General features: G+C 36.5%; 1 protein-coding gene across 1 annotated transcript; it reads left to right on the top strand.

Moving 5' to 3' along the window:
* Positions 1-304: 304 nt before the first annotated feature.
* Positions 305-10,833, top strand: LOC110959637 (septin-5-like). Its single transcript, XM_022206579.2, has 11 exons — positions 305-2,379; positions 3,909-4,005; positions 4,307-4,393; positions 4,518-4,641; positions 5,546-5,680; positions 5,785-5,902; positions 8,069-8,170; positions 8,251-8,347; positions 9,087-9,249; positions 9,922-10,024; positions 10,100-10,833. Exons 1-11 carry the CDS (start codon positions 2,056-2,058, stop codon positions 10,169-10,171), a joined length of 1,422 nt encoding a protein of 473 aa, XP_022062271.1. The 5' UTR covers positions 305-2,055; the 3' UTR covers positions 10,172-10,833.
* Positions 10,834-11,471: the final 638 nt, after the last annotated feature.

Below are 11,471 nucleotides of genomic sequence, written 5' to 3'. Positions count from 1 at the left end.
GGGTGGGGGGGATACTTTCAGTGAAACTTCTGATGTCCACATTTTCAACATTTTTGGGAAATCTTTGAGCATTTTTTGGTGGAAAAAAAGAAATGTTAAAAATGTTTCTCAAGAACATTCACAAAAAAATCAACCAAACTCCAGTGAATTTTGCTGGATTTTGGTTGATTTTTCTTGTGAATGTGCTTAAGAAAATATTAGAAGTTTTACTGATATATATGTAATCACTTTAGATATTTTTACTCATTTTTTGGAAGATTTTTACTCATTTTTTAAAAAATATTTAGATTGAATTTTCTTGCCAAATTTGGGGATTTTTTTTTAAAATAAAATTTTTTAGGCAAACTTTGAAGGAATTATTGAAGTTTTTTTTCCCCTAGGGTTTTGCAAATTTTCAGAAATTTGGGAAATTTTGTTGCTGAATTTTTGGATTTTTTTCAGACAAGGAAGCAATATTTTTTGGTGCCCGTAAATGAAGACAATAGGAGGGTTAAAGCAGGTGTGGAGTGAGGTGTTGGAATAAGAGCGCACAAACACATGCTGTTCTGATGAACTTTAACTGCCTCCATGCTGAAGGATGCTTCTTAAAAGTACAGGAAACAATCATCCCAGCCTGGTGTGTGTCTCCACTTTGACCTGAGTGTTTACCAACTTCCAGCTTCAGACTCTTATCCCTCTCTCCATGCTGCCCGGACAGATGGATGAGGACCTTTGTAATGGTCTAATGGGATCACAGGTCGGATCCAATCACTAAAGAAAGAGTGTAGCCAGTCACTGTAAGAGAGGACACAGGTTTACCATGTCTAAAATACTAAAAAATAATAAAAAATGCGATGGAGCCACCTAGACTGAATCAAAATGTGTTGGCTAAAATCTTGAGTTTTTACTCTTCTGCCTGGAAAAATAATCTTGTTTAACTTCTGCTATTGTTTCCTCTTATTGTCTAAAATGGTAACAGGAATGATTTTAATTATTCTGTGACTTTGTCAGCTTTCAGGTGGACTAAACCTGAACCTTAACATATCAAAAAAAGATGATTAAAATGTTCTGAATGTGCTTGGACATGAGGAGAAATCTGGCTGCAACACATTGGAGATATGAAAACAAAGGGGTTTATAAATGAATTAAAATAGATGAATTAGACATGAAAAAGGTGCAACATGCATATTTAAAGAAGTTGCTAAATAAAAGACAAAAAGGGGGCAGAAGAATGACTCATGTATGTGTATGTGTGCTGACTGAAAGTAATGCAGAATCCCTTCAGCACAATTATATTTGAAATTGTTACTTGGTTTCTGAATTATGTGGGTTTTTTACTTCAATACATTCCCACCATAAATTGATGCAGAAATGTAAAAATGGCTAGAGCAGGTTGTCCACTAATCTCAAGGTTGGTGGTTTGATTCCCGTCTCCTCCTCATACCAATGTGTCCTTGCGCAAGACCTTGAACCCCAAGTTGCTCCTGATAGCAGACAAGCATCTTAAATGAAGCTCTGTTGCCACTGGTGTGTGAATGAGAAACACTTTTAAGTACCTCTAAGGTAGAAAGTCGCGATGTAAGTGCAAATCACTTGAAAATCTGCACATTAAAATTCTACAGGATGCACAAAATTAGGTGTTGTTGCCCTGGAGGAGGAAACCCAGTTCTATGCTTTAAAAGAAATCTACATCTATGCAATTAAAGTTTATTTATTTATTTATCTGTAGCCTCAATTTAAAGATGCTGAATATCGTCACCTTCCTAAAATAATGGCCTAAGTCATTTTTGGGCAAAAGCTTTGTTTTTTTTTTGCCTAAAATCATCTCCTCACGATGAAAAACCTGAAAAAAAAAAGACTTTGGTCGTTATTTTACGAAGGTGTCGGCATCAAATAAAAGCTTCATAAAGCAAAATAAAAGTTTTGTTCAACAGTTTGGTCAGTGTAATGCCTGGGATTGACATTTTTGTCCTACTTACATTCAGTTTGTATATAAAACGTAACTCTTGATGTCTTTTGTTCCAGTTGTCCAGTCTGTCCATCGAGGACCAGGAGGACATACAGTTTCCTTACGCCATGAGGGACCTGCCTCCCATGTCCCAGTCCGGTGATCAGCAGCAGACCCCAGGCCACCATGAGGCAGAGGGAGCTGACACAGCAGCCAACGGGAGACTCCCCAGCCTTCCTTCCACTCCCCCTCCATGCCGTCCACTCCCCTGTCGCCCCACCGGCTCTCCCATCGTCCCTCCCAGAGCGAATCACATCGGGCTGGACAGAGAGTTTCATCCCCTGCAGCTGAGGAGGCAGCTTGCCTCTCAGGTGTCTCTGGACTCTCCGCTCAGCCCGGCCTCACGTCCACGCAGTCCCTGGGGACGCTTCGACCCCTACGACTCTCCAGAGGTGTGTTAGCTGAGCTACATCATGTCTATTTTAAAGCCTGCTAACATTTCTCCATGTTTCTAAACTGTGTTACTTAACCCTACTGCTGTCCTCATTTATGGACACCACAAAATTTTGTTTCTTTGTCTGAAAATAATCCAGAAATTCTGCGAAAAAATTCCCCAAATTTCTGAAAATTTGCAAAACCTTCAGGAAGAAAATTACAATAATTCCTTAAAAATATTATTTTAAAAAATCCCCTAAATTTGGCAAAAAAATTCTTGTAAAATTTTCAAAAAAATGAGTAAACATCTTCCAAAAAATCAAAAAATATCTAAAGTGATTATATATATATATATATATCAGTAAAACTTCTATTTTCTTTAAGAACATACACAAAAAAATTAAAAAACGTGTTTGTGCACTCTCTTATTCCAACACCTCACTCCACACCTGCTTTAACCCTCCTATTGTCTTCACTTGTGGGCACCAAAAAATATTGTTTCCTTGTCTGAAAAAAATCCAAAAATTCAGCTAATAAATTCCCCAAATTTCTGAAAATTTGCAAAACTTTCAGGAAGGAAATTCCAATAGTTCCTTAAGTTTCCCTTAAAAATTATATTTTTAAAAAAATCCCCAAATTTGGTGAGATAATTCTTGTAAATATTTTTTTTAAAAATGAGTAAAAATCTTCTAAAAAATCCTACAAATATCTAAAGTAATTGCATATATATGTCAGTAAAACTTCCAATATTTTCTTTAAGAATATTCACATAAAAAACAACCAAAATCCAGCGAATTTTCTTTTTTTTCCACCAAAAAATGTTCAAAGATTTCTCAAAAATGTTGAAAATGTGGACATCAAAAGTTCCACTGTTAAAATCTATGTTTTTTTTCCACATTTTCAAACAAAAACTGGTCTAATTTGACCTGCAGGACAACACGATGGTTAATTCTCTAGTACAGCTTTAAACTGCGATACCACTGCCGGTATCTGTGCAGCTGTTTGCCGCTCCCTCAGCTGGACTTCAACATTAACAAGATGAGGTGTTGCTCAACACAGAGGTCAAACACCTACTTCCACATTCAAAGCCTCACATCCACCCCCGTTCAGCCCTCAAAGTGCAACTTTTCTGAGCTCTAAGTGTCAGAGTTTACCGTTTCCTCACTCCTCCGTCTTTCCTCTGATGCTTCTGGGTCAGAGTGGATGTGAGGGCAGATCCCATGATGCTTTGCAGTGCAGCTTCACAGATGTGGGAGGCAGAGGATGCAGGCCATTAATCGGTCTAGATCAGACCACAACAGTCGAGGCTGTTGTCTTAACGACCACACTGTTCACTAAGAGCTGTGATTAAGGTTTTGGCTGCAACATGAGGGGAATACATCTGTGGGGGTGTGACGGGGTTATTGATCACCACCAATGACTGATTACTTAACCTTTTCAGCCTCTTAACGCCTTGTGTCTGACTGCCTTTGTGTTCTGTAATGTCTCAGTACTGTGTTTTGTTATATAAACTGCACATTCATCATGTTCTGTTTTCTGTCTGCAGGATCAGGACAAGGAGTACGTAGGTTTTGCCACACTGCCCAACCAGGTTCATAGAAAGACTGTGAAGAAAGGTTTCACTTTTACGCTTATGGTCGCAGGTGAGTCGCACCTTACGTCTGCTTTATTTTGACTGAATTTAACTTCCTTAATTGGGGATTTTCAAAACACATAACAAAGCGCACCATCATATTCAAATATCAAAAAAGTTTCAGATAATAACACAAAACTGGAAAAAACGTGTTTTTCACTGGAGATGCTGTTCTGTCATGCCAGATTAAAAATATCTGTGACTAATGACTCGTTTTTATTAAAGGTTTTGTACGTATATATGTTGAAATAAATTATTCAGATCATTACAGTCAGTGTAAAGCTGCATGTCTCACTCCTTCTCCTCTACAGGGGAGTCCGGTCTCGGCAAATCCACACTAATCAACAGTTTGTTCCTCACTGACATCTACAAAGACAGAAAAGTCCTCAATGCTGAAGGTGAGATTAACTTTGTAATGTCTCCATGTGGGAAAAAAAATGACATTATTAGCGGCTCTGATGCTGTTTCTACTGAGCTGTTTCCACTGTCTGTGTACGTTTATCTGCACGTTTGTGTCTGCAGAACGGATTAACCAAACAATCGACATCGTCAAACACACCATCAGCATCGAGGAGAAAGGAATCAAACTGAGGCTGTCCATCATCGACACGCCGGGATTCGGAGACGCCGTCAACAACACGGAATGGTGAGGAGACAAGACGTGTTGTGGTTGAAGAGTCCAAAAAATTACATGTCACGAGGTTAAAGATTTTAACCCTCGTGTCGTCCTGCAAGTCAGATTGACTCATTTTAAAGTTCAAAAATGTGGAAAAATATATATTTTCACAGTGAAACTTCTGGTGTCTACATTTTCAACAATTGTGGGACATTTTTTGGTGGAAAAAAAGAAATGTTAAAAAAATGTTTCTTAAGAACATTCACAAAAAAATCAACCAAAATCCAGCAAATTTTTGGTTTGTGTGAATGTTCTTAAGAAAATATTAGAAGTTTTACTGACATATATTAGATATTTTTAGGATTTTTTGGAAGCTTTTTACTCATTTTTTGAAAATATTTACAAGAATTTTCTTGCCAAATTTGGGAGATTTTTAAAAAAAATTAACTAAAACTTTTAAGGGAAACTTTTGAGGAAATATTTGAATTTTCTTCCTGAAGGTTTTGCAAATTTTCAGAAATTTGGAGAATTTTTTTGCAGAATTTCTGGATTTTTTTCAGACAAGGAAACAATATTTTTCGGTGCCCGTAAATGAGGACAACAGGAGGGTTAAAGATGAGAAGTGGATTCATGAGGACATAGGAACGAATCAAGCTGCACTTAGGGTTGATGTTGTTGACGATAGTCTGCAGTGGATGTGTTGTTTAATCACCTTTTCTTTTGCAGAAAATGAACAGATTGAAGCATTTTTGCAACCAGCTTTTATCCAGTTAGATACTTCTGGACATTTTCTGCCTAAACAGAAAAGCACTATTAAACTACAGCCACAGTGTAGTTTTGGTGGCACTTCATGGTTGAAATCTATAAATGAGTGTAAACAGGTCTCCACCAGGTTTGCAGTTTACCTCACAGAGACTTTATGTGTTTGCATCAGCTTTAAGGACCTGGAGGACTACATCGACCAGCAGTTTGAGCAGTACTTCCGAGATGAGAGCGGCTTGAACAGAAGGAACATCCAGGACAACAGAGTCCACTGCTGCCTCTACTTCATCTCTCCGTTTGGCCACGGGTAAGACAACATGTCTTACTTCTGTGCATGAAGACGGCAAAGTAAAATAAAAGTTGCTTAGTATGTTTTGGGCATATTTCTAGACGTGTGTTTTCTCTCACCAGCCTTCGACCTCTGGATGTGGAGTGTATGAAGGCCTTGCATGAGAAAGTCAACATAATTCCATTACTGGCCAAAGCCGACAGTTTGACGCACGCAGAGATCCGCAGGAAGAAGATGAAGGTATAAGAGCGCAAACATGAACACACAGAAATGCAGCTGCTCTGAACTGAGACATGCGAACAAAATCACAGGTTCTTTGCTATAATACAGGATAGAAAACCACACTGGAAAAAAATGCTCCTCCCAAAACAAAAAAAAATTTCTTTCAAGGAACTTTTACCTTGAAATAAGTGAAAAAAATCTGCAAACAGAACAAGTGAAAAATGGCTTGGTAAGATTTTTCTGAAATAAGATATGATCTTTAGAATATTGGGATCCTAAAATTAGCTGGGAAAACTTATTTTTAAGCTATATCTTACCAGGATTGTCAAGCTTAGGTGTCTTAAAATGAGCCAGACATGCTAAAAAAAAAAATAGCAGTTTTTCACTCAAAATAGATTTTTGCTTTCATGTAACCTCCTAATTTGAGATGTATTAAACTAACTTTGAGTTTTCTTGTAAAATTCAACTCAAAACAAGACAATTTCAGGATTGTTTGACTGAACAAGATATTTAAGATGCATTGTCTTAAAACAAATGTCACTTGTTAAGTTTAAATTTAAATTTATCCTAAATTAAGTGGGATGACACATTTTGACTCAAAATAAGACAAACAGTCTTGGTAAGATTTTGAGTTTTTGCAGTGCAATGCAATAAATCCCAGTGCAATCACTCTTGAAACTGTACATTTATCTATTTATTTTCATACATATATGTATAATATATATTTTGAATACTATATCTTTTATTAATATATTTTATCTTCATCTGTTATCGTTTTACCCCATGAAGAAGATGCACTCAAAATTTTGTTGTACTTATGTCTAATGACAATTAATGCATTTGATTTGGATTTCTTTGATTTTTGAAAAAGGTATCTCAGCAATTTAGCATTCTACATACATACATTATGTCACTTCTGTGAGTCTGTACTTATTTTAAACTACCAAGCTTACAGTGATATTGCAAAACATGCTTTGGTGTCACGTTTCAGTGTCTTTAATTATCTAAATTTACCATTTTTTCATGGTAGCATTTGCCAATTAGCACTAAAGACAAAGTAAATCAGCTGAGGATGATAGAAATACGTCTTTAGCTGATAATGGCTATAGCGGTCCCTTGGATTCATCCAGAAAGAGGCAGAGAGTTTCAAACCAGTGTCGATTTATTCTGACTCTCGGCTAGCTCCATGTACCATAAGCACCGAATAAAACAGGAGAATACAAAATGCCTCACCGTAGTATCACAAATAATTCAGATATAAGTCATGTTCACATATTACTCATGTTTAGAACCAATACAAATAAATATAACTCATCACATAATAATGCATATTTTACATTTTCATACCTCATTCCGCTCTCCAAGGGCGCTAAGTTAAGGGTTAGCCATCAGCTAGCATGCTCTCCAGCTCGATAAACACACACGTCGCTGTTCAGAGCTACGAATACAAAATAATGAGGAAAATTACAACATAAATTTCTCCCTAATACAATTAAAACAGAAAAATGTCATGTATAACGAGTTTTTTAGACAGTTTTTACCTTTCCTCCGATGATACTTAAGTACAACATTTTTTTTTAAACAAAGAAACAGGAAGTTCGCCATCACAAAAACAGCAGAAGAAGAAGTAACGCGCGCTTAACAAAATAAAAGTGGAACAGACCACAAGGTGGCACTGCAGGACTACAATGTGTTGTAAATACATAATGCTGTGCAGAAGAATAATAATACAATCTATCAGACATTTACAATGGTAACAGATTCAAAGTTAAAGGATGGTGAAGTTTTACAGTTCATCCTGTGTGAGGGGCATGAATATATATTTGCATGTATATTTGTATTTATATGTATATATCATTACAATAAATCCAATAGAAAATTAGATTCAAAACCACAAAACAAACAAAAAAGTGTCCAAAATCTTTTAGTCCTTTAGTGTGCCCTAAAATACTGGATCTACTTCCCATAATGCACCAGTGTCTTTCATTAGACCTTCTCTTCCTTGGTAAACATTCCCATCTTTCAAATATTCTTTCTGTGTGTCTGTGTCAGTCTTTCTGTCAATGTCACCTCTGTCTTTCTGTTCCCTTTCCACTGAGAGTTCACAAGTAGAAGCTCTTCAAACTCCGTATAGACGGAAGTTTCATTTTCACTCTTCTGTTTCGATGTCTTCATGTTCTCCAGATCAGAGAGGAGATGAAGCTGTTTGGGATAAACATTTACCAGTTCCCCGAGTGCGATTCAGACGAGGAGGAGGACTTTAAGACGGAGGAACAGATCCTCAAGGTTGTTCAGTCAACTTCTTAACTTGAAATTCAAGCTTGGGATTTGCATTGACAGTTTGTTTTTGTGACTTTTCTCTGCAGGACAGCATCCCGTTTGCAGTGATTGGGGGAAATGTACAGATGGAGAGTAAAGGTCGCAAGTACAGGGCTCGAGTCTATCCCTGGGGTGTGGTAGAAGGTAGTACACTCAAGAGTTTTCAAAGATTCCTAGGCTTGTTTCAATCTCAGGTTGTGTTGAGTTAGTTTTTACTGTGGATTCCGCAATTTTGTACTTTTAAGCGCTGAAAAACACATCATATGGATTGTTTTGCCAATATTTGGTTGACTTTTACTATATAATTTACTCTAGCACCTTGATTTTTGTATTAACCCTCCTGCTGTCTTCATTTACGGGCACCAAAAAATATTGTTTCCTTGTCTGAAAAAAAATCAAAGAATCAGCAAAAAACTTCCCCAAATTCATGAAAATTTGCAAAACCTTCAGGAAGAAAATTACAATAATGCCTTAAAGGTTTTCCTTAAAGTTTTATTTTTAAAAAAAATACCACAAATTTGGCAAGAAAAGTTTTGCAAATATTTTCAAAAAATGAGTAAAAATCTTCTAAAAAAATCCTAAAAATATCTAAAGTGATTACATATATATTAGTAAAACTTCTTATGTTTTCTTTAAGAACATTCACAAAAAATCAACCAAAGTCCAACAAAATTCACTGGATTTTGGTTGATTTTTTGTGAAGGTTTAAAAGAAACTTTTTTAAAATATTTTTTTTCTACCAAAAATTTCCCAAAAATGTTGAAAATGTGGACATTAGAAGTTTAACTGTGAAAATATCTTTTTTTTTCCCACACTTTTTCAAACGTTAAACCGGTCAGCGTTGATGACACGAGGGTGAAACTCATGTTGTTCTGTTTGTCAGTGGAGAACCCGGCTCACTCTGACTTCCTGCTGCTGAGGAACATGCTGGTGAGAACACACATGCAGGATCTGAAGGACGTGACGCGAGAGATTCACTACGAGAACTACAGAGCTCAGTGCATCCAGAACATGACGCGTATGGTGGTGCAGGAGAGGAAACGCAGGTGGGTGGAGATGGGAAGTACATTTTGACTGATTGATTCCTGTGAGTTAAATTCTTATTCAGAGCCTCACATTTTAACCCTCGTGTCGTGCTGCGGGTCAAAATTGACCCGTTCTAAAGTTTGAAAATGTGGAAAAAAAATACATATTTTCACAGTGAAACTTCTGATGTTCACATTTTCAACATTTTTAGGAAATCTTTGAACATTTTTAGGTGGAAAAAAAGAAATGTTAAAAATGTTTCTCAAAAACATTCACAAAAAACATTCACATTTTTTTTGTGAATGTTCTTAAATATTTGAAATTTTACTGATATATATATGTAATCGCTTTAGATATTTTTAGGATTTTTTTTGAAGATTTTTCCTCATTTTTTGAAAATATTTGCAAGAATTTTCTTGCTTGATTTGGGGGGGAGGGAGGTTTATATTAAAAAAAATGTTTACAGGAAATTTTTAAGGAATTATTGGAATTTTCTTCCAGAAGGTTTTGCAATTTTTCTGAAATTTGGGGATTTTTTTTGCTGAATTTTTGGATTTTTTTCAGACGAGGAAACAATATTTTTTGGTGCCTGTAAATGAGGACAACAGGAGGGTTAAAATGAACTTCTGGTTATTACTGGGGGCAAAAAAAACGTAGATGCTCATGGAGATCGTGTTGAATGTTGGTTTCAGTTTGCGTGAGAAGAATCGAGAGATGAGCGAGGCAGATTTCCCGCTGCCGTTGGCCATCGTGGACTCTGAAAAGGAGAGACTCATCTTTGAGAAAGACGAAGAGGTGTGTTTCTCTTCCTCATTCATTCATTCATTCAGAGATAATCAGCATGCCAAACCGTAATTATTTCCTCTGTAGCTGAGGAGGATGCAGGAGGTGCTGGAGAGGATTCAGGAGCAGATGCAGCAAAGCCAGAAAGGAGGCTGCTGATTCTCCCATAATTCCCCGTGTGAGGAGACGAATGAGGAGCACCCCGAGTCACAGACAATCAGACAGAGATGGAAATCAGGTGTATTAACAATAAACATGTTTCTGACTGTCGCTACCCACAGGGGTGAACAAGATTAATGGGTCTTTGTACCTGCTAGATCACCATGGTAACGTATGGTGCACAGCCGACCTGCCCCAGAGCACCTACATGCATTCAGTTAGTGATGCAGAAAATGTATAAATTTGTTTTCATGTTTGCTCCTGATTTCCTGCCAACTCCGATTACAGCCGCAGCTGATAGAACACAGATCAGAATATTGGTATTGTTGGTATTATCACAGAGAACATCAATCAGGGATAGTAGTTTCAGACAAAAACCAAATCCTTCATTATGGAGCAGCGTCAGAACTAAACGCACCTGTTCAGGGTCAAGTTTAAATGTGTGAAGGTTAAAGTTGAAGAGCTCTAATGTGCAGCTGTCACCATAGAAAGTAAAAATAATGAACAGTTTACTACCAGCATTCTTCTCTTGCATCATTTGCAGTAACAGAATTTGCGACTGTAATAAGTTTATATACGATGCATAGCTCTCCTGTTGACTGAAACAGGTGGCAAGCAGTCTGTTCAGTTTGCGCTAAAGAGGAGTAAAACGATCCATTAACCCTACTGCTGTCTTCATTTACGGGGACCAAAAAATATTGTCTCCTTGTCTGAAAAGAATCCAAAAATTCAGCAAAAACATTCCCTAAATATCTGAAAATTTGCAAAACCTTCAGGAAGAAAATTCCAATAACTCCTTAAAAGTTTCCCTTTAAAGTATTATTTTTAAAAAAAAAAAATACCACAAATTTGGCAAGAAAATTCTTGTAAATATTTTCAAAAAATGAGTAAAAATCAAAATTGACCTGTTTTATAACGGGTCAAAATATTAGAAGATTTACTGATATATATGTAATCATTTTAGATATTTTTTAGGATTGTTTTTGGAAAAAAAAAATTCACATTTTTTGAAAATACTTACTTTTTTTTCCAAATTTGGGCATTTTTTTGAAAATAAAACTTTTAAGGGAAACTTTTAAGGAACCAGAAGGTTTTGCAAATTTTGGGAAATTTTGGGATTTTTTTTCTTGAATGTTTGGACTTTCATGCATGTTTGCAGTTAGAAGAAGTTCCACCAGGACCCTGGTTTGTGTTCAGGAGCTCATCAGCAGCTCAAATTGGCTCAAAGGTGAATTAATTATAAATGTTCATGATTGAATGAGTCACTCCTTCTTAAAACAGGCCTGCTCTGCTGGTAATT

This window comes from Acanthochromis polyacanthus, chromosome 17 (assembly GCF_021347895.1).
Source record: "Acanthochromis polyacanthus isolate Apoly-LR-REF ecotype Palm Island chromosome 17, KAUST_Apoly_ChrSc, whole genome shotgun sequence".
NCBI lineage: Eukaryota > Metazoa > Chordata > Actinopteri > Pomacentridae > Acanthochromis > Acanthochromis polyacanthus.
This window is presented reverse-complemented; position numbering and strand designations above follow the sequence as displayed.

Excerpts from the sequence above, each read along its gene's own strand:
- LOC110959637 (XM_022206579.2), top strand. The coding sequence starts at position 2,056 with ATGAGGGACCTGCCTCCCATGTCCCAGTCCGGTGATCAGCAGCAGACC. Across the intron at positions 5,903-8,068 it reads TCCGCAGGAAGAAGATGAAG|ATCAGAGAGGAGATGAAGCT; the intron begins GTATAAGAGCGC and ends CATGTTCTCCAG. Across the intron at positions 10,025-10,099 it reads TCTTTGAGAAAGACGAAGAG|CTGAGGAGGATGCAGGAGGT; the intron begins GTGTGTTTCTCT and ends TTTCCTCTGTAG.